The sequence below is a fragment of the Salvelinus namaycush genome, chromosome 5 (assembly GCF_016432855.1).
Source record: "Salvelinus namaycush isolate Seneca chromosome 5, SaNama_1.0, whole genome shotgun sequence".
Lineage (NCBI taxonomy): Eukaryota > Metazoa > Chordata > Actinopteri > Salmoniformes > Salmonidae > Salvelinus > Salvelinus namaycush.
The window spans coordinates 42,148,950-42,170,140 of record NC_052311.1 but is presented as its reverse complement, the minus strand read 5'-3'; the positions used below and the strand labels follow the sequence as shown (position 1 = coordinate 42,170,140).

At 41.2% G+C, this 21,191-nt stretch overlaps 1 protein-coding gene across 1 annotated transcript in view; it reads right to left on the bottom strand.

The window, feature by feature from the left end:
- The window catches only part of LOC120048275 (myelin basic protein-like), a 46,814-nt gene extending 26,856 nt beyond the window's left edge, over positions 1-19,958 (bottom strand). Inside the window, exons 1-2 of the mRNA XM_038994123.1 lie at positions 19,786-19,958; positions 7,717-7,775 (exon numbers count right to left, since the gene is read on the bottom strand). Of these exons, the coding sequence (XP_038850051.1) occupies positions 7,717-7,761 (45 nt within the window). The 5' untranslated portion in view covers positions 7,762-7,775; positions 19,786-19,958. The remainder of the gene's footprint in view (positions 1-7,716; positions 7,776-19,785) is intronic.
- Positions 19,959-21,191: the final 1,233 nt, after the last annotated feature.

Here is a 21,191-nt window from a genome sequence, read left to right as displayed (position 1 = left end):
AGCTATCTGGATTTGGGTGAAGGAGAAATAGGGGAGGCTTTGACAAGTTGTTGTGGGGGGTGCAGAGCTGTTGATGGGGTAGAGGTAGCCAGGTGGAAAGCATGGCCAGCCATAGAAAAATGCTTATTGAAAATTGATTATCGTAGATTTATCGGTGGTGAGTGTTTCCTAGTCTCAGTGCAGTGGGCAGCTAGGAGGAGGCGCTCTTATTCTCCATGGACTTTACAGTGTCCCAAAACTTTTTGGAGTTTGTGCTACAGGATGCAAATTTATGTTTGAAAAAGCTAGCCTTTGCTTTCCTAACTGCCTGTGTATATTGGTTCCTAACTTCCCTGAAAAGTTGCATAGCGCGGGGGCTATTCGGTGCTAATGCAGTACGCCACAGGATGTTTTTGTGCTGGTCAAGGACAGTCAAGTCTGGAGGGAACTAAGGGCTATATCTGTTCTTAGTTCTACATTTTTTGAATGGGGCATGCTTATTTAAGATGGTGAGGAAAGCACTCCACCCCTTTGGCAGTTCTATCTTGGCGGAAAACGTTGTAGTTGTGGATGAAAATTTCAGAATTTTTGGTGGCCTTCCTAAGCCAGGATTCAGACACGGGGTTGGCGGAGTGTGCTAAAGCAATGAATGAAGGAAACTAAGGGAGGAGGCTTCTGATGTTAACATGCATGAAACCAAGGCTTTTACGGTTACAGAAGTCAACAAATGATAGCACCTGGGGAATAGGACTGGATCTGGGGGCTACAGGGCCTGGGTTAACCTCTACATCACCAGAGGAACAGAGGAGGAGTAGGATAAGGCTAAAGGCTATAAGAACTGGTCGTCTAGTGCGTTGAGGACAGAGAATAAAAGGAGCAGATTTCTGGGCGTGGTAGAATAGATTCAAGGCATAATGTACAGAGAAGGGTATGGTAGGATGTGAGTACAGTGGAGGTAAACCTAGGCGTTGAGTGACGATGAGAGAGGTTTCGTCTCTGGAGGCACCAGTTAAGCCAGGTGAGGTCTCCGCATGTGTATGGGGTGGGAAAAAATAGCTATTTAAGGCATTTTGAGCAGGACTGAGGGCTCTACAGTAAAATAATAGCCACGGCAGCAGTAGACAAGGCATATTGACATTAGGGTAAATGGCCATGAATGGGCAGAGTGGGTCAGTTCGGTACATGAGTTCGAGGCTGGGGCTGACAGGTAAACAAAATGAGGTACTGTGTTATTGAAACAGTCCAGGGGGCATCAGCTATGTAGCCGAGTGATCATAGGGTCAAAAGAGCAGCAATAGGTGAGTCAGGGTGCAGTTCGGTAGTCACTACTATGCTAGGCGAGCAGGGGACACAGCGTTCAGAAAAGCTAGCAGGCCCGGGGCTAGTAGATGGTTCTTCGGCGATATCGTAACAGAATAGCCTGTTGAGACCACATCGGGCAATCACATCGGCAGTCCAGTCGTGATGGATCGGCGGGGCTCCGTGTCGACAATAAAAGGTCCAGGCCAATTGGTAAAGGTATTGTAGCCTCAGAATTAGCTGGTATATGGGCCTAGCTTGGGGCTAGCTGGTGCTTTCTTTGGGACAGAGGTGTTAGCTAACAGTAGCCATTACAGCTAGCTAGCTGCGATTATCTGGTGTAATGATCCAGATCGGCAGGAATCCGGTGATATGGTAGAGAGAAGCAGTCCGATATGCTCTGGATTGATATCGCGCTGTGCAGACTGGCAGGTGTTGTCTGAGCTAAGGCTGGCTGATGACTGGGGAAAAGGTGAAGACTGCTAGCCGTGGCTAACAACGACTGGTAGCTAGTTAGCTGGCTAGCTCCTGATGGAAGTTCCATCATGTATTGCAATTTGATACTGCAATTTTATTGCAATTTAATGTCCCAAACATATTGCTCACTATTTGTCTGAGGCAGAGGGACGAGAGATTTTCTTCAGTCATGGTAATAAAAATGCTGAAAATGTTGGCTTACCTTTTAAAAGGAAGATGGAGAAAAAGCTATAGGAGAAACACCTGAGTGTTTGTGCAGGAAAAGCTGACTAGCAGTAGCTTAATTTAACCTTCATTCATTTAGAGAATTCATAGTTGGAGTCAGAGTCTATATAATATCGTAAAAAATTATATTGCGACACTCAACTATCGATTTATCCCCCCCATCCCTACCAAACACCCCCATTGACTGATTATACTTTTGACTTTTAAAAGCTCTTTAATTTAATCATTCATGTGGGCTAGTTCAACAGAAAAACATAACAAATTAACTGATGATGGAACTGACAGATTTTCCCCAAAAGGGTAAAAGCACCAGTGTTTGAGACATGATATCAAACATGACATCACTCACTGTGTAGGACGGTTGAGATGAGCTCAACGTTATTGGACAGCTGGGCTCTTTGGGTGGGACTGCTGAATAGGCTCTCGTGGACCGTTGGCCCTGAGCTAATGATAGTATGAAACTGACCATAAACTGATTCACCCGAAAAAATACGAAAATGTATGCAATCCCTACTGTAAGTCTCTCTGGATAAGAGCATCTGCTAAATGACTAAAATGTCAAATGTAATTCATAATAATCTGCCCGATAGTCCATTCATCCTTACAGAAGGAAATGGGTCACTGATGCTTCTTTCGTCTCTGTGTATTGTGTGAGGTGGGTGGGTGGATGGATGTGGGTGACGCGGTGATGAAAGTAGCCGCTGACATTGAATGGCCTAACGTAACGCATCAGATATCACCACGGCAACATATATGCCTACCAAGAGCGAGAATTTCATTGGTGGGATGTCTAAACTACCATCTGTCAATAAATGCATCGTGCCATGCAGATACTGCTTTGTCCATCCCATTTTAATGAACATAACACACAAATTACTCTTCTTGAGTAAGTAACAACACTGTGCCCTCCACAGCTATACTCATTACAGTTTAATGAGTTCTATTTTATGATTAATTTATGATTTTGAGCGAGCAGTTTAGCTTGCATAGGGGTCCCATGGCAATGACAAGCAAGGAAATGTAATCTTTCTGAGGTGTAACAGGGTAATACTCAAAATGAAATGTGAGTTGGGAATCAGTCCATCACCAGAAGTGTTCTAACAGTCATCAGTGTGTCATTTGAAATGCCTCGTTCGGATTCTGTGACCTGAACAAGAAAGGGCTATGAAAGGGCTATGCTGAAAATTATGAATCAAAGATACTGCACATCACATCCAACATGAACCTGAAACGGCCTAGTTTTATAACCAGGCTAGCGCCTGAGACCTGACCTTACATAACCTTTCCTCCTCTCCCTGGGCCTCCGGGCTGACCTGCAGAAGTAGCAGGCGAGCTTTGTCATCACTTACTGAAATCGCAGTGTCCTGACCACCCAGGCACACTCTGATGCTCGCTAATCAACCACTGCCTGGCAACACCAGTCCGCCACTCTAAGATCTGGCAAGTCGATAAGAAGACTCTGAGTCGCAGCACTCCCACGGATATAAAAAAAAAAGCACCTCTCTCAGGACTGGACTGCCCATGAAGAAAATCATCTCCCCAGAAGCATGGAGAGAGAGAGAGGAGTAGGGTAAAAGACAGGGAGTGATAAAAAAATGGAGAAGATAGTTATCTCTATAGCAAGGGTGTCGAGCTCATTTTGCACTGCCTTCACCAAGGTCTGGAGGTCTGCACTTTCAATTTAGTATATTTCCTCGCCGTCAGAAGTTATAAAGAAAATTGTCCTCTATCCATCAATTTTGGAATTTGACGCTCCCTGACTGTCTAGATTTAGTTTCGATTACTTTTTAGCAAGCTTGACAGGGTGAAAAGTTTATAATTGTAGGTCCATTATCACTTCTACACAGTTTCGAGTTATTTCAATGTCGAATCATTTTCTATTTTTTTATGAGAACAAATATGTTTATTTATTTACTCAAACCACCGTGGGCCAGATTGAATGAGCTCGGGCCGTATGTTTGACACACCTGGTCTGTAGCTACAGTATATTGTCAGGTAACTGCTAAAGTAATGGAAACTCTTCAGTAAATGTGGGATAAAAAGTATATTGAAAGCAGGTGTTTCCACACAGGTGAGATTCCTGAGTTAATTAAGCAATAAACATCCCATCATGCTTAGGGTCATGAATACAAATATTGTATTGGTAGCCAAAATACATTATTTTGGCTACCATGGCTATGCCCCCATAGGATGACAATGCCCCCTACCACAGTGCACGAGTGGTCACTGAATGGTTTGATGAGTATTAAAAATGATGTAAACCATATGCCATGGCCGTCTCAGTCACCAGATCTTAAGCCAATTGAACACTTATGGGATATTCTGGAGTGGTGCCTGTGACAGTGTTTTCCACCACCATCAGCAACACTGTTGCATCCCTCCAATAGAGTTCCAGACACTTGTAGAATCTATGCAAAGGTGCATTGAAGCCGTTCTGGCTCTTGGGGGCCTTATTAAGACACTATGTTGGTGTTTCCTTTATTTTGCCAGTTACCTATATGACTACAAACATTATGTCAACACATTTCAAGAGGGGACTTTTTCAGTATTGACATACAAAAAGCTAACTTTCACATTCTTCCAAAAACACCAATTCATGGAAAAAACACAAGGCTACAAAAGACCTTAAATGACTTGCTTATTTACCAAACACCACATCCTTACTCAGTGGTTAACAAGCTGGCCCCTACAGCAGAACAGTCACCACAACCCCATTCCCCTTTCCTTGTGCTATAACTGAAAGGAAAACGCCACTCAGCTCCAAACAATTAAAGTGCACTACATAAGGGAAAAGGTTGTCACTTGGAATGCACCCTTTGTCTGGCATTCATTTGAGGGTTATATTATTCAAGTACTCCGCCAGACTCTTTTTGAAGCCGTTTGTATTTTTCTGAGGGCTTCAGATTTGATTGAGAGCTTCTTTATGGTCATAACTCCATTGTTCTGACGGAGGACTGCATGAATAAACTACAGCAGGGTCCAAAGTGTTGCCTCACTTCCCTGATAAAGGCTTAAGCTGTGAATGATAGAGGCTCTACAGTCTACAATCACATTGAACTTCACCATTGTCAGTATTATTCCCATAAAAACAAAAGGATCAAACTTATCTTACACACAATGCACATCCACAGTTGAAGTCGGAAGTTTACATTCACCTTAGCCAAATACATTTAAACTCAGTTTTTCACAATTCCAGACATTTAATCCCAGTAAAAATTCCCTGTCTTAGGTCAGTTAGGATCACCACTTCATTTTAAGAATGTGAAATCAATGTGATGTCAGAATAATAGTAGAGATAATTATTTATTTCAGCTTATATTTCTTTCATCACATTCCCAGTGGGTCAGAGGTTTACATACACTCAATTAGTATTTGGTAGCATTGCCTTTAAATTGTTTAACTTGGGTAAAACGTGTCGGGTAGCCTTCCAAAAGCTTCCATCAATAAGTTTGGTGAATTTTGGCCCATTCCTCCTGACAGAGCTGGTGTAACCGAGTCAGGTTTGTAGGCCTCCTTGCTCGCACACGCTTTTTCAGTTCTGCCCACAAATTGTCTATAGGGTTGAGGTCAGGGCTTTGTGATGGCCACTCCAACACCTTGACTTTGTTGCCCTTAAGCCATTTTGCCACAACTTTGGAAGTATGCTTGGGGTCATTGTCCATTTGGAAGACCCATTTGCGACCAAGCTTTAACTTCCTGACTGATGTCTTGAGATGTTGCTTCAATATATACACATAGTTTTCCTCCTCATGATGTCATCTATTTTGTGAAGTGCACCAGTCCCTCCTGCAGCAAAGCACCCCCATAACATGATGCTGCCACCCCCGTACTTCACGGTTGGGATGGTGTTCTTCGCCTTGCAAGCATCCCCCTTTTTCCACCAAACATAACAATGGTCATTATGGCCAAACAGTTCTATTTTTGTATCATCAGACCAGGGGACATTTCTCTAAAAAGTACGATCTTTGTCCCCATGTGCAGTTGCAAACCATAGTCTGGCTTTTTTATGGCAGTTCAGGAGCAGTGGCTTCTTCCTTGCTGAGCAGCCTTTCAGGTTGTCGATATAGGGCTCGTTTTACTGTGGATATAGATAATTTTGTACCCGTTTCCTCCAGCATCTTCACAAGGTCCTTTGCTGTTGTTCTGGGATTGATTTGCACTTTTCGCACCAAAGTATGATCATCTCTAGGAGACAGAACGTGTCTCCTTCCTCAGCGGTATGACGGCTGCGTGGTCCCATGGTGTTTATACTTGCGTACTATTGTGTGTACAGATGAACGTGGTACCTTCAGGCGTTTGGAAATTGCTCCCAAGGATGAACCAGAATTGTGAAGGTCTACAATTTTTCTTCTGAGGTCTTGGCTGATTTCTTTTGATTTTCCCATGATGTCAAGCAAAGAGGCACTGAGTTTGAAGGTAGGCCTTGAAATACATCCCCAGGTACACCTCCAATTGACTCAAATGATGTCAATTAGCCTATTAGAAGCTTCTAAAGCCATGACATCATTTTCTGGAATTTTCCAAGCTGTTTAAAGGCACAGTCAACTTAGTGTATGTAAACTTCTGACCCACTGCAATTGTGATACAGTGAATTATAAGTGAAACAACCTGTCTGTAAACAATTGTTGGAAAAAGGACTTGTGTCATGCACAAAGTAGATGTCCTAACAGACTTGCCAAAACTATAGTTTGTTAACAAGAAAAGTGTGGAGTGGTTGAAAAACAAGTTTTAATGACTCCAACCTAATTGTATGTAAACTTCCGACTTCAACTGTATGTGCACTAAAAGTGTATACTGTGTATGTCCTGTCTCACTGCTGCAACAACTCAGAATAAAATAATTGATGGTAGTGACTGGCCATTACTATCACTTATTAGGCTCTAACCATCATTTATTCACGTGACTTTACTTAAATAAAATATTGTGGTTGTTTATATCACACATTTGTTTTTAGTATGATGATATTATTTCATTAATACAACTCCAATGACTGCCCATATCTGCACATCACTTATTAATAAACCATCCTTCATTCATATTACTTTAATAAAATATTTCAGTTGTTATGTACATATAAAAAATCTATATATATATTTGATGATTTATTATTTTATTTCAAGGCATTATCTAATCTCTGCTCAGGCAGTAGCAGGCAGCCAGCCATCTACCTCTGTTTCCCAAAGAGTCATCCTTCAGGCTAGCAGGCTAGCCTAGCTGGCTAGCTGCCTGCTGTCTGACAAAATCACCATTTCAGAAGTTCTTCAAAGTAGATTTTAAGACTGCTAAATAACACCTATCACTCTATTAGATGCATTGTCGGGTAGAGACACCTAAACAACTGCTCTCTATCCCTCTCGTTTCTCTCTATCGCTCTCAGTGTCAGTCTGCCGGCCCCACAAGCAGGCGTGAACCAATGAAAACAGGTAGCTTATAGGCGTAATGGATTCTGGTCATTGTAGTTAATTACCACATTTACTTCACTTAACTTAGATGAGTTGGACAACATGTCCCAGAGAGTAATCTCTCTAGAGAAACGGCACAAATGGCGTGGTGAGTGCACAGAAAAACATTTTACTAAATGGAATTCAAATAATTTATCTGATGTTGGTCATTTACTTTCTTCTTCTTTTTTTTTTTAACGAAAATAAACCAACATTTCGGTTAATCGCTGAGCACTACTGTCCTGTATACTTGCACAAAATCATGCATACATACACTTCCAACTGAGATGCTTACCTTGCTCTGCGGCTGTGGCTCGCGTTTACCTAGATGCTGTCCCATGTTGTCGACAGAGACTGTGAAGAAAAGAGAACAGTCCTATTAAAATCGGAGACTGTCGGTTTCAGTGGCAGCAGAGCTGACGTTAAAAAAAAGAGAAACACTACTTCATAAATCACTCTCCCTCCATTCCCCACCCCACCATCCCCCAATGAACCAACAAAATTAACAAAAGAGGGAAAAAAAACCAAACAAAAAAACAGATCATGCAAAAACATCAAGGAAAACAAAAACCTAAACAGCAAGGCAGACTGTATACATTGCAGTGCATGTGCGGACCTATTTACATGTGTGCATGTGTCTCTGTGTGTGCACATGTTTGAATGCAAGTTTGTGTATATGCATGTGTACAAGCACCTGCGAGGCAACAGCCTCAGGCAAACAGGCATAGTGTCATTCAAAACGTATTACTTTTTTCTTTGACTGTCATTCTATCCCCGGCCCAGCAACTCCACTCCCACTTGTCTCCAGTTCCACATCCCAACCCTCCGTTTCCTTCAGGCTATCCCACCCATCTCTGCTGCCACCCTCTTTGGATTTCTACGTGCCATATATATATATATATATATATCTTTCAACTATACTGTGATGTTTGATATACAATTGTAATCTAATCGAATAGAATCCACAGATTGTGAGTTGAAGATAAATACTTTCACTAATAAGAGTATTAGTATATTAGTAACTGACTGACCAAGTCTCTCCAGATCTCCAAACAATGCTACATCTAGGGTCAATTTTAGATCAATGCTATGCATTTTCAGCCATTCCTGAACCTGAGACCAGAAACAAGCTACCTGAGGGCAATACCAGAACAAATGGTCTATTGATTCTGTATCCTCACAACAAAATCTGCAGAGCTGTGATGATTGTATGCCCCATATATTCAACATTTTGTTGGTGGCAAGAATTCTGTACAATCATTTTAGCTGAAAGGCACGAAGTCTTGCATCTTGCGTTGTTTTATTTATCATCTCATACACCCTGTGCCATGGAATTAGTACATCAACAATCACTTCCCAGCTATTTTGCAATCTGTATGACACAGCTGTCAACATCCTGGTCCTCAAATGAAACTGGTATGCTTTCCTATTTATCCTATTTTTGTTCCTCTGCCAGTTTTGATCCTTTATAAATTGGACAGACAGACCAGTTCCCTACCTCCTCCCGCTGCCACCTTCCTCCTCGATTTGGGGTAATGCTTTAATCAGTTGGTTGTAATCTTGGATTGAGCAGACCTTCCTATACACTTCTGATAACTCAATGAAAGACATAACTCAACCATTCCAATTTACAATAAAATGTAAATAACAAAAATACCGTTTTCAAACATCTTTGATAAATACAGGTCTTTTAACAACCAGCACATTTGAGTTCAACCATAATATTTATTGTGATATTTGTGCTCTCTTTTCTGGGGGATGAAATTGAAATTGTAACCAACTCTGCAATGCTTGTTTGAAAAAGAGATACTTTGAACAGAGTTTCACTTGATTAATTAATCGAAAATTAGACATGGCAATCTGCACAAAAGCAAAAAGGCCATTTTTAAACAAAGCTTTTCTTAGTAATCTACTTGAGAACCATTTTGGGTTCAGGTAAAACTTTTGTAGAAATGAAGCTTTTCGAGAGAGGTTTAGTGCTTTTATATTTAATAACATCAACCCACCCAGTTCATATTCATTATAGAAATAGGCACGCTTTATCTTGTCAAAATTAGGTTTGAGTCCAGAGAGGCCAGAAAATAATGAAGAATTAAATCAATTGGATGTGTCCTGTAATAACATCGATCCAATTGACAAGGTAATAAAGAATAAATCCAGCATCAATGTCCCAATCTCATCTTTACCTTAACAAAAGGTCAATATCTCAAAGCACACATCCTCCCTCATGCCCGAAGCAAATCACCACATGAAAACATTGAGCAGAACAGTCTGGAAATAGAGACAAAGCCATGGACTGTGTGGCTGATGAAACTTCACTGTTCTGGCAGCAGCAGAGCGCTGTTTACCGTACATTTCAAATTCAGATAATACACTTCCAGTGTCTCAGAGTGAGATCATGATTTTTTTTAAAAGCACTGAGCGTGGTGCCCACACTATGCTTGATATAGCGTTTGAATATATCACAAATCTCAGGGCCTATACCCAAGGGGGTTTGCACAGCACTACGCACTGTTGATCCTAACAACTGAAGGATACTTTTGGACAATGAAAAAATACTGAGCGTGCTGAAACACTTCATTTGACTTTTAATGGCATTGAGTGAATCCGAGATGGGATCCCTGTGTGCTGGCAGCTATGAAGCATTTTTGTTACATTGTCTTTTGTTGGGACTGAACTCTGCCCTAATTAGGTGTGACAGTAGCCTAAACAGTACGAGAGGTGAGATGGTTATGTTTTCTGTCACATGGGGTTTCAAATGGGTCCTGATATCATGCTGTAATAGGGAGCCGTTTCAATAAGCTTTAGCATTCACAGTAGGGGGGGAAACGGGCTTTATTTGACCTCTGGATAAATGCATGGATCTGCACTAGAAATAGGCTCACCTAAGGGGCAATCTGTGATTGATACATCAATTTTGGGACTTTAAAATTAATTATATATAGTATACTCATTGATTATTGAAGAAAATAACTTCAAAATACCTCATGAGCTTAGTTCTGTCATACCCCATCAGAACGCAAAATATAAGCTTGTTTTACTCCAATGTTTGTAAACAAACACTGTATGGCCTCAAAACAGGTATATTTTTTATTAAATGGATGGTTGGTCCTTGAATCCAGAGCTCAGTCTATGAATTTGAGTGGTTACTTTTCTTCAGCGCCATCCCTCAGCTTTTTCCCAAAACAGTGGTGGAGAGGAGCCTTATAATTATTTGAACTGCAGATTGCCCCTTTAATATTCACAATATTGCAGCGGCAACAATCTAATAACTTTTCTGTTACGATTACCGTGTAGCGGATGTGATTGTAAATGTCAGTTTAAAGTAAGGTGCGGGAACAACCTTTTCTCATGGACATCATAAAAGAAAGTTACAAGATGACTACCTCTGCAATATAGTGAGTATTACCTACAGCATGTACAGTCTCAGGATGATTACCTCTGCAATATAGTGAGTATTACCTACAGCATGTACAGTCTCAGGATGATTACCTCTGCAATATAGTAAGTTTTACCTACAGCATGTACAGTCTCAGGATGATTACCTCTGCAATATAGTGAGTATTACCTACAGCATGTACAGTCTCAGGATGATTACCTCTGCAATATAGTGAGTATTACCTACAGCATGTACAGTCTCAGGATGATTACCTCTGCAATATAGTGTGTATTACCTACAGCATGTACAGTCTCAGGATGATTACCTCTGCAATATAGTGAGTATTACCTACAGCATGTACAGTCTCAGGATGATTACCTCTGCAATATAGTGAGTATTACCTACAGCATGTACAGTCTCAGGATGATTACCTCTGCAATATAGTAAGTTTTACCTACAGCATGTACAGTCTCAGGATGATTACCTCTGCAATATAGTGAGTATTACCTACAGCATGTACAGTCTCAGGATGATTACCTCTGCAATATAGTGAGTATTACCTACAGCATGTAAAGTCTCAGGATGATTACCTCTGCAATATAGTAAGTTTTACCTACAGCATGTACAGTCTCAGGATGATTACCTCTGCAATATAGTGAGTATTACCTACAGCATGTACAGTCTCAGGATGATTACCTCTGCAATATAGTGAGTATTACCTACAGCATGTACAGTCTCAGGATGATTACCTCTGCAATATAGTGTGTATTACCTACAGCATGTACAGTCTCAGGATGATTACCTCTGCAATATAGTGTGTATTACCTACAGCATGTACAGTCTCAGGATGATTACCTCTGCAATATAGTGAGTATTACCTACAGCATGTACAGTCTCAGGATGATTACCTCTGCAATATAGTGAGTATTACCTACAGCATGTACAGTCTCAGGATGATTACCTCTGCAATATAGTGAGTATTACCTACAGCATCTACAGTCTCAGGATGATTACCCCTGCAATATAGTGAGTATTACCTACAGCATCTACAGTCTCAGGATGATTACCCCTGCAATATAGTGAGTATTACCTACAGCATGTACAGTCTCAGGATGATTACCTCCGCAATATAGTGAGTATTACCTACAGCATGTACAGTATAGAGCAGATTAGTGCATTTTTGTAGAGGCCAAATGTAGCCCTTGACGTCTCATACAGTATAATACTGCATATGGCTTAAGATTATAAACAGAGAACAAAGCAGCATCTTGATAGGCATTCAAATGAAATATGTCTTTCAGATCCAGAGCCAAAAACTCCAGCTTTGTTGCTACGGGCCTTTTATGATAGACTGCTGAAAGCAAAAGAGAGGAGTGTATGCGAGTTGCTCTGTGAATTCAACTTTTCCCTTCAAAAAGAGGTATTAGCAGATCAGAGTAGCCTGGTGATGATTCCCCTGTCCCTTTAAAAGGGCGAAAAATATATCACAATTGTTGGCAAGTAGGCTCGTTTACAGTAGGCTCCCAAACCCATGGTCTTTTCTGATTCTTAAGAACTACGGTAGTCACGCACAGCCACGACTTCCGCTTACTACAAAATGGAATACATGCTGGCTTCGGGAATTAATCTACTGTTACAACTGCCATATAGCCTAAGCTTTGGCGAGCTCAGCTCTCTTATGGAGCAAGGCCCCGAAACAAGTTTTAATCCTTTCTTAAAACAACACTCTCTGGTGTGAGAGGGCTCAATAATGTAAGCATGGTTACGTAGTTCAGTAGCTGTATCCAAGAAAGACAAACAACTAGGCTAGATGAAAATGTAACGCAGAAAACGAATTGACAAAGACTAGCAAACCAAAGTAAGACGCCGACCCTTCAATACACTTTGCCATCTTTCTCCAGACTAGAAATATTGAAATGTGTTCATGGCTTTGCCTGTGAACAAGGCCACTTTTCCAGTAACCACACTGACAATGTGTTAACATTCTTCCCAAGGTTGTGAGTGTGAGAAACTCTGTGAACGTATTATCCGCAAGATTCTGGCAAACCAAAATAACATCCAGAGAATATCTATGTCACAAAGAGTGGTGAGAGGATACAGATGAGATGAGGTTTCCCCTCACAAAAATATTACACAACCACAGCTGGAGCCTGCGAGGACTTGCAAAACATGGGCGTTGCAGAACACTGAAAGAAAAATCCATGCTGTAATTAAACTTCTACACAGCAGCCTCCAATCCAACAAAAGAAGCTCCGTTCCTTGCCTTTTTGCACATAAGCCTCTATAAGATTCTATGACTCAAACACTTTGCAAATCAATTGGGGGGTAGACTACAGGCAGGGGAAGAGAACATACAGAGACTGAGAGACACAGTGGATGAGAATGATAAGGGAGAACCATATAGGTCTTACTCTCTCATACACACACACCCCCCTCTGGGGATATGAACTTTGCATATTCTATTTGAAGGTTGTATGGGAAATACAGCACCAGGGAGGCATGCTATTTATAGGACCTTCCGAGCATATAGGCCAGCACTCACAGCACTGCAGCACTCAAGAGCCATCAATGCATATGAGCAATTATCTATATTCCCTCTGACTAAGTTCTGCTTGTGTGATTGCTCTGCTGCTGTCTGTTACCTAGGACCATGAGACTCAAATACTGTGAAAATCAAACAAAAATATTTTGATTTGGTCTGGCTGAGAGGCTTAATTCATTACAAAATACCTCATACACTTTTCCTCATATCAACATACTGCCTTCTGACTTGGTTGCCCATCTACTGTCAGCTGTTATTTTGTTTTATAGTTAGTAGTTAATGTTTTTATTTATTTAATACTAGTCCCATAAGAAACTGGGAGTTTGTTTAAAATGAATGTTCATGCTCTATCCAGGGAGGATGTAAATGACTGCTCACCCATAGCGTAAGAGAGGAGAGCCCATCATTTTAACATGTACCAACTTGGAAATAAAAGGTATCACAGCTCAATTCATGAGCCATACCTCCATATCTCCATCCGAGAGTGATGGCTTTAAGTATCAACAGAAAAAGCAATCTTCCTTCTCTACAGTGAGAAACGGATAAATAAGTATTCATTTCTTCTGCTTCCCAACCTGCGAGACTGAAACGGATATCACTTTCCTGCAACATAAATTGCCCTTTAGGGATAAACGGCTATTTATGACTGCTGACAGAAGGAACTATGGATTACCCTGTAATACAAACAGCGGGCACAATAAAACCAAGACACAATGCGATACACTTCTCAAGTTTGACAGAACGAACACATATTCTTGTTCACATCATTGGGTGTATACACTTTACAGGCTCGGAGAACAACAAACCTAAACGTTGTTCTAAACATTTGAGTTTCTATTTAGCCTGCTTGGGAATCCTCCTCTTTGACACGTTATTCTGGTCACTGTACCAAACACAAGGTCAGCGAGCACACTGAGTGAAGTAGACACTCTATTTGGAGTTAGCTCCGGAGATTGGGAAAGACAAGCAAACAATTCACAGTGCTGCTGAGCAGTTTTTCCATGGGGCTAAGATATCATTCTAAGATATCAGGGTATAACGGTCCCATAACTCGCTCCCTCTAAATCCTCACATCATCAGTGTTAACTAGCCATAATGATAAACTCCCAGAAGGTATAGCATGCCAGTAGCATCTCCCAGCTGTGTGTGGTCTTAGTAGGGGTGAGAAACACTGCCCTCTCCATGGTGCTGAATGCAGACCAATACACTCGCTCATCATCTCGGTCTCTCTCACACACACAAACAGACTTCCTGTCATTATATCAGATAATGGATCCATAGGTGCCAGGAACGTGTGGGGCTGGTGTGTGTGGCTCTTCCATGGAAAATGAGCTAATATACAGACGTCCTTGTGGATGGTGGACAAGTGCTTCATTTAACCCTCCAGGTGCGCAAGGGCTTATGTAACCCACTTGTAGATACTCAGTGATACTAAGTCCCTGGTAGTGACACGAGCCAGGGTCAGAGGTCAACATCTGTCCTTGGAGAGAGAGCATCTGGTGTACAGCAATCAGGGTCGTGTTTGTGAGGGCACACAACATAATTTTTTTTTGCAACAGAAAACAAAAAAATAAATGTTTCTTATTGGACAAGTGCATGTTATCCCTTCCTTGTTTCAGTACATTTTTTATTGCGTTTTTGGGCGCCGATTTGCAGATTATTATTATTATTTTTATTTTTTTACACCTTTATTTAATCTTTATTTAACTAGGCAAGTCAGTTAAGAACACATTCTTATTTTCAATGACGGCCTAGGAACGTTCTGCCTCGTTCAGGGGCAGAACGACAGATTTTTAACCTTGTCAGCTCGGGGTATCCAATCTTGCAACCTTACAGTTAACTAGTCCAATGCTCTAACACTGATTACATTGCACTCCACGAGGAGCCTGCCTGTGCCGCGAATGCAGTAAGCTAAGCTAAATTGCTAGCTAGCATTAAACTTATCTTATAAAAAACAATCAATCAATGACTGTCATTGCTCCAATATGTACTTAACCATAAACATCAATGCCTTTCTTAAAATCAATACACAAGTATATATTTTTAAACCTGCATATTTAGCTAAAAGAAATCCAGGTTAGCAGGCAATATTAACCAGGTGAAATTGTGTAATTTCTCTTGCGTTCATTGCACGCAGATTCAGGGTATATGCAACAGTTTGGGCCGCCTGGCTCTTTGCGAACTAATTTGCCAGAATTTTACGTAATTATGACAACATTGAAAGTTGTGCAATGTAACAGGAATATTTAGACTCATGGATGCCACCCATTAGATAAAATACGGAACGGAATAAACGTTTTGTTTTCGAGGTGATAGTTTCCGGATTAGTCAAAGGTATATGGTTTAGACAGAAATAGTCGACGCGTTATAATTCCTGTAATAACTTGCGGCTGAACTTGAAAGGGGTTCCTTCGTTATTTTACCGTTCATGTCTTCCATAGAGAATGTCTTGATCTACTTCAAATAAGGTCTGTGTTTCGTGCAGGCTTAAACCGCCTCGGCGTTTTGATACCCGTGTAAATCTCACTAGGATAAGGTAACGTTTGTCAACATATTTTCATAAATCCACTCTACAAAAAATTATCTTCGCTTATATTTAGCCAATATTGATCAGAGTTACCTTGTCCTATGGATATCTACACAGTTATAAAATTGGCAAGGTGGTGTAAGCCTACACGAAACACAGACCTTATTTTAAGTGAATCTAAAAATATCCTATGGAATAAATGAAGGAACCACCTTTCAGATTTTGCTAGAAGGTGTCATCGGAATTATGACTCGCACTTTGGTCGTCAATTCTTACCATGCCCATTATTAAAATAGGATTTCCTGCATATAGAAATGACAGTTTTTGTTTTCAACATTCATCACAGGTAACTTAAACTCTATTTTTATTCAAACAGTTGAGAGTATTTGTCTCCTAAGCAGACTCTTCAATATCATTGTCACTTCAGAGCTGTGTGTGTGTGTGTGTGTGTGTGTGTGTATTTATGTATTATATTAAGTTAAAATAAAAGTGTTCATTGTTCATTCAGTATTGTTGCAGTTGTCATTATTACAAAAATGTGTGTGTGTGTGTGTGTGTGTGTGTGTGTGTGTGTGTGTGTGTGTGTGTGTGTATGATATATATATAAAACTTTTATTATTATTATAATTTTTATATAAATCGGCCGATTAATCGGTATCGGCTTTTTTTTGTCATCCAATAAATCGGTATCGGCGTTGAAAAATCATAATCGGTCAACCTCTATTCTCTATCCCTATCAATTTATGTTCTCTTTCACTTCTTCCTTTTCCCTCTATACTCATCTCTCTCAATCTCTTGGAAGAGAAAGGCTATTGTTTAAATATCTCTCCATCCTTCCTTTGCTCTCTACTCACTGCTCCCTCAAGCTCTGGGAAGAGAGATTTGTGAGTGTTTGAATGTCTGTGTCAGTGTTTTGAATGTCATGTTTGTGGGCAAGGCACTGTCCTACTCCCCTGTGCTTCGAGACATTTTTGTCATTTTAGAAGTTCACAGAAAGGATGACCTTAGAAACCATGGTCACACCACGGTCCAAAATTAGCAGAAATGCCAGTATAGACCCCATTGCAGCATCACTGTCTTGTTCTACACAGCAAGCCCATCATTAGTGGCAGAACCAAGCCATGCTTTAGGCCCATTCCGTCAGCACTGAATCATTGATGCAGACAGCTGTGTCTTTTACAGTAGGAAGTTTGGGCAGTTGTTCTCAGCTCCATAACATCTTGTCTTGATACTCCATATGACCTGTGCTATTTCCAGTTCCAGGCAGCAGCACGTCCATCACTTAGCTCTCATACTGCCACACAGTCTCTCCCAGACTGGGCAGAAGAACCAAACACTGAAGACTATAAAATGTGACTTCTGGAGGAGCTTCACAGCAGAGAAATGTGTTTAGGTTTAGTAGTATCCTTGGGTTATGTTCAGTAGAATCCTCCAGAACTAATCTGAAATCAAAAACCACCCTGATGCTTTTGAAGAGAGAGATATTGTATTAAGTGGTGTATCACTAGTCTTCTCATCAAAATAAATAAGAGTGCAGCAATAGAAATCTCAGCCCTAAACGCCGGTGTCGATGTTTGTTTATTTTCTTATTTATAGACATGCCTAAATTCCGTGATATGCATCTATTGTGTTCGCTGAGAGCGGCGTTTCTGGAGGGTATGTTGATACTGTCTGCCACAGCTTACACAACCCACAGCCACCTTGGGTTCACCACTAAAAGCTGTGAATTCTAATCTTGGCATGGGTGGAATGAAAATGATCGCTGCCATCTGCTTCTACTGCATGTTGTCGACGCTACGCACAGGCCTACCACGCTGGGTGAATTCAACACATCAGACAACTATGCCGTCATCATCGTGGCTTTCTGTGAGCACAAACAGTCGCGTTGCACCATGCAGTCGGGTTGCACCACACCTTTAGAAAACTCTGTTGCGTCACATGACGAAGTTCAAGGTGATATGAATCAACCTGCCCGAAAGCAACACCAACTGGTGCAGACCAGAGAGGAAGTGAGATAGACAGAAGGGAGGAAGTTGGTGAGAGTGGGAGGACGGAAGTTACCTTGGTGATTCATCTACTTGCACAGGCATGCACATGCAGACACGTACACCGACACGCATACACATTAGACATGCAAACGGGAGTCTCTCTAACATACACACACACAAATACACTTCCGTGTTCTTTCCCACACAAGACAACATACACACACATGCATGCATGAACACACATTTCAAGTCTTATATTGCATCTGTAAACTACTTCACACGCCGACAAATGCATGTCTAATATGGACCAGCTTGTGGAAAGAACTAGAAGACGTTACTGTTGAGCTGGTTTCCTGTGTATCGCAGACATTCCCCTGGGTCTCTACAGCAGCAATGACCAAAATACTATAAATATAGTCACAAAACGTCCCAACTTATATCAGCAAAAGCTGAGGGTTATAGCCAATATAAGGGCTTTATAAATACATTTGATTGATTGCCAATAGACACAGTCAAAACCGTGTTCACGCAGTGTGTTCAGGTGCGAGGAGGCGTGCTTTGTGGAAGGCAAATGAAGGAACGTTAAAGCACCAAGATGTGCGTCTGTTAAACAAACAGCCGAGCATTTGTGTCTGACTGAGTTAACGCCTCTGTAATATATTATGGAATCTCTTCCAATAACCTTGTAATTCAGTAGACAATCTAGAACTTTCCCTTTGCTGTCGATTCTGTTCAAAACTACAACAGAGTGTGCAAAGTTCCACTTCAGCAGATTGGTCTCACTACTCCACCACAAGAGATGTACATTGAGCATAATACATTGATCTTACAGATTCCTTATTTTCCATTAAGTTGGGGGTTAGCGTTTCGCTACGACCAGATGCCTTCTTTGAAAACAGCACATAGAAGAGGATACATGTCGATGACATAAGTCTGTCAGTTTAGACCTGGCCAAAAAATAGTATTTGAAATATTTTTGGAAATGGTCCCAAAAGTGCACTGTGCACCCATCGGTGTCCATTTTGAACCCACTCGCGTTCAAGTGTTTTTGTTTATAGAATGCAGCACATCAAGAGAGGATGGCTTTTGGGGTCAAATGTTTTCTTCTGATCCACATTAGCCGGGTTAGGTGACTAACATCCGTGTAAACAAATCATTTCATATCAGTAAAAGGGAGTAGGTCTATGCATTGCCGTTTGTTTGGTTCCCTCTCTGTGTGCAAGCTCACGAATTATGTAACAGATGTCGTGTAGTGTGAAATGCATTCTGAAAACAAAGTCCATCCATTAACATTGTAGATAACGCCAGCTCTCGCCAACTAGAATAAAATAGGTTTTAGATTATAACACAGCAGGTCCAGACAGTGCATCTCATTGTGGACTACAGGTAGGTTATATGGTGTTAGTATTGTTTACATCTTCCTCAACGACCTGTTTATAACTGGGTTTTTAATGTTATTATTTTCCACAGAGTGGGCTGCTCTCTCCAGCCACTCCAATGTGAGATAGTTCTGGCCAAGGTGCCTAGTCCTAGCATAATATTCAACTGAGAGTTGGTGTGAGCACTGCTTGGAGGAAAACGTGATATTCGACCGACAGTGACATCGACCGACTAGCCCATTTTGTTCTGTGGGCCTAAGTGAGGCTATATAAATATTCGCATTGACAATAGGCATGATGTGTCGCTTTGTCAAACATTCAACTGAATTAATGAATGACACGACATTCCTCGACATTCTTACACCGGTCGAAACTTAACAAACTCTTATAGGCTAAAGACAACGTAACTTACATGTATACTAAATCGGTTGATGCAGCGCAACAAAACAGCTGGCAACAGAATTGCAATGTATCCGTCACATGGACGGGCACTGCTACAACCACAGTTTACTATCATTTGCGTTTCGTTTTCGACTGTCTTTTACATACCCTTCTCCGTTTAGATCGGATCAAATGCATCCACAATAAGAGGCTGTGATTTTGATGTGAAGTTTCTCTTCTCGTGGACAATAACGCTTTTTCTTCCACGGTTTGGCGTTGTTTTCACTGTCTTCGTAAACATGTATGGCTCGTTGCTTCCTGTTTTACGTACAGTGATGGTTGTTTCTTCGGGGTGGGGCGGAATGTTGATACAACGCAAAGAAATGTGGGCAAAAGAACCGAGCATGCCCGTACACGCACGCACTCGTTATTGTAACATCTCTGTCACCAGACACGTTCGTTCGAAGTTTGTGATAGAGTGGTTGCTGCCCTTTTGAGTTTGTGAATAAAATATATTTTGTTGTAAGACAAGGTGTATCGGTCAACACATACGCTGCGGCAATGTACTCTATTGCTTTAGAAGGCTAAGCATGTAATTACTGCAGATAGGATAAGATTCCTACACAAGCTTTGAATTAAATGGAATTGGACATGGTGAATTCTGTTTCTTATTCAAATCAGTTAGGGCCACTAATTACACATTATTCATTGCACAGGAATTAAAATATTGTGCTGATCCTCGCTATTTGAGCCACGTTACAATTCTCTACAAGTGAGTTAATCCTATTGGTACGATGTGTAGGCTGTTTGTCTTTTACACCAACCACCTGTGTTCGCTTCCCTGCCCCGCCGTTCGCTACACTGGTGTCAGAAGCAGGATGACGGCCGTGAGGCCATTACGTGTGAGGGGACCGCGCCTTCCTGTTTGGAGGAGTTTAGCAATCCTGCTATCTGAGGCAAGTAATAATTTGTTAGAAACCATTACAACTATATTGACAGATCAGTAGGGTGTTTGCCTGTAATGCTAGCAACTCAGGTTCACTTCCCTGCCCTAAAGTTTGCTACAATATTATGTACACTGAACAAAAATAATGCAACATGTAAAGTGTTCCTCCCATGTTTCATGAGCTGAAATAAAAGACCCCAGAAATGTTCAATAGGCACTAAAAGCTTTTTTCTCTCAAATTTTGTGCACACATTTGTTTACATCCATGTTAGTGAAAATGTTTCCTTTGCCAAGATAATCCACCTGACAGGTGTGGCATATCAAGAAGCTGATTAAACAGCATGATCCTTACACAGGTGCACCTTGTGATGGGGACAGTAAAAGACCACTCTAAAATGTGCAGTTTTATCACACAACACAATGCCACAGATGTCTCAAGTTCTGAGGTGGCGTGCAATTGGCATGCTGAGTGCAGGAATGTCCGCCAGAGCTGTTGCCAGAGAATTGGATGTACATTTCTCTGCCATAAGCCACCCCCAATGTCGTTTTAGAGAATTTGGCAGTACGTTCAACCTGCCTCACAACCACAGACCACGTGTATGACGTTGTGTGGGCGAGCGGTTTGCTG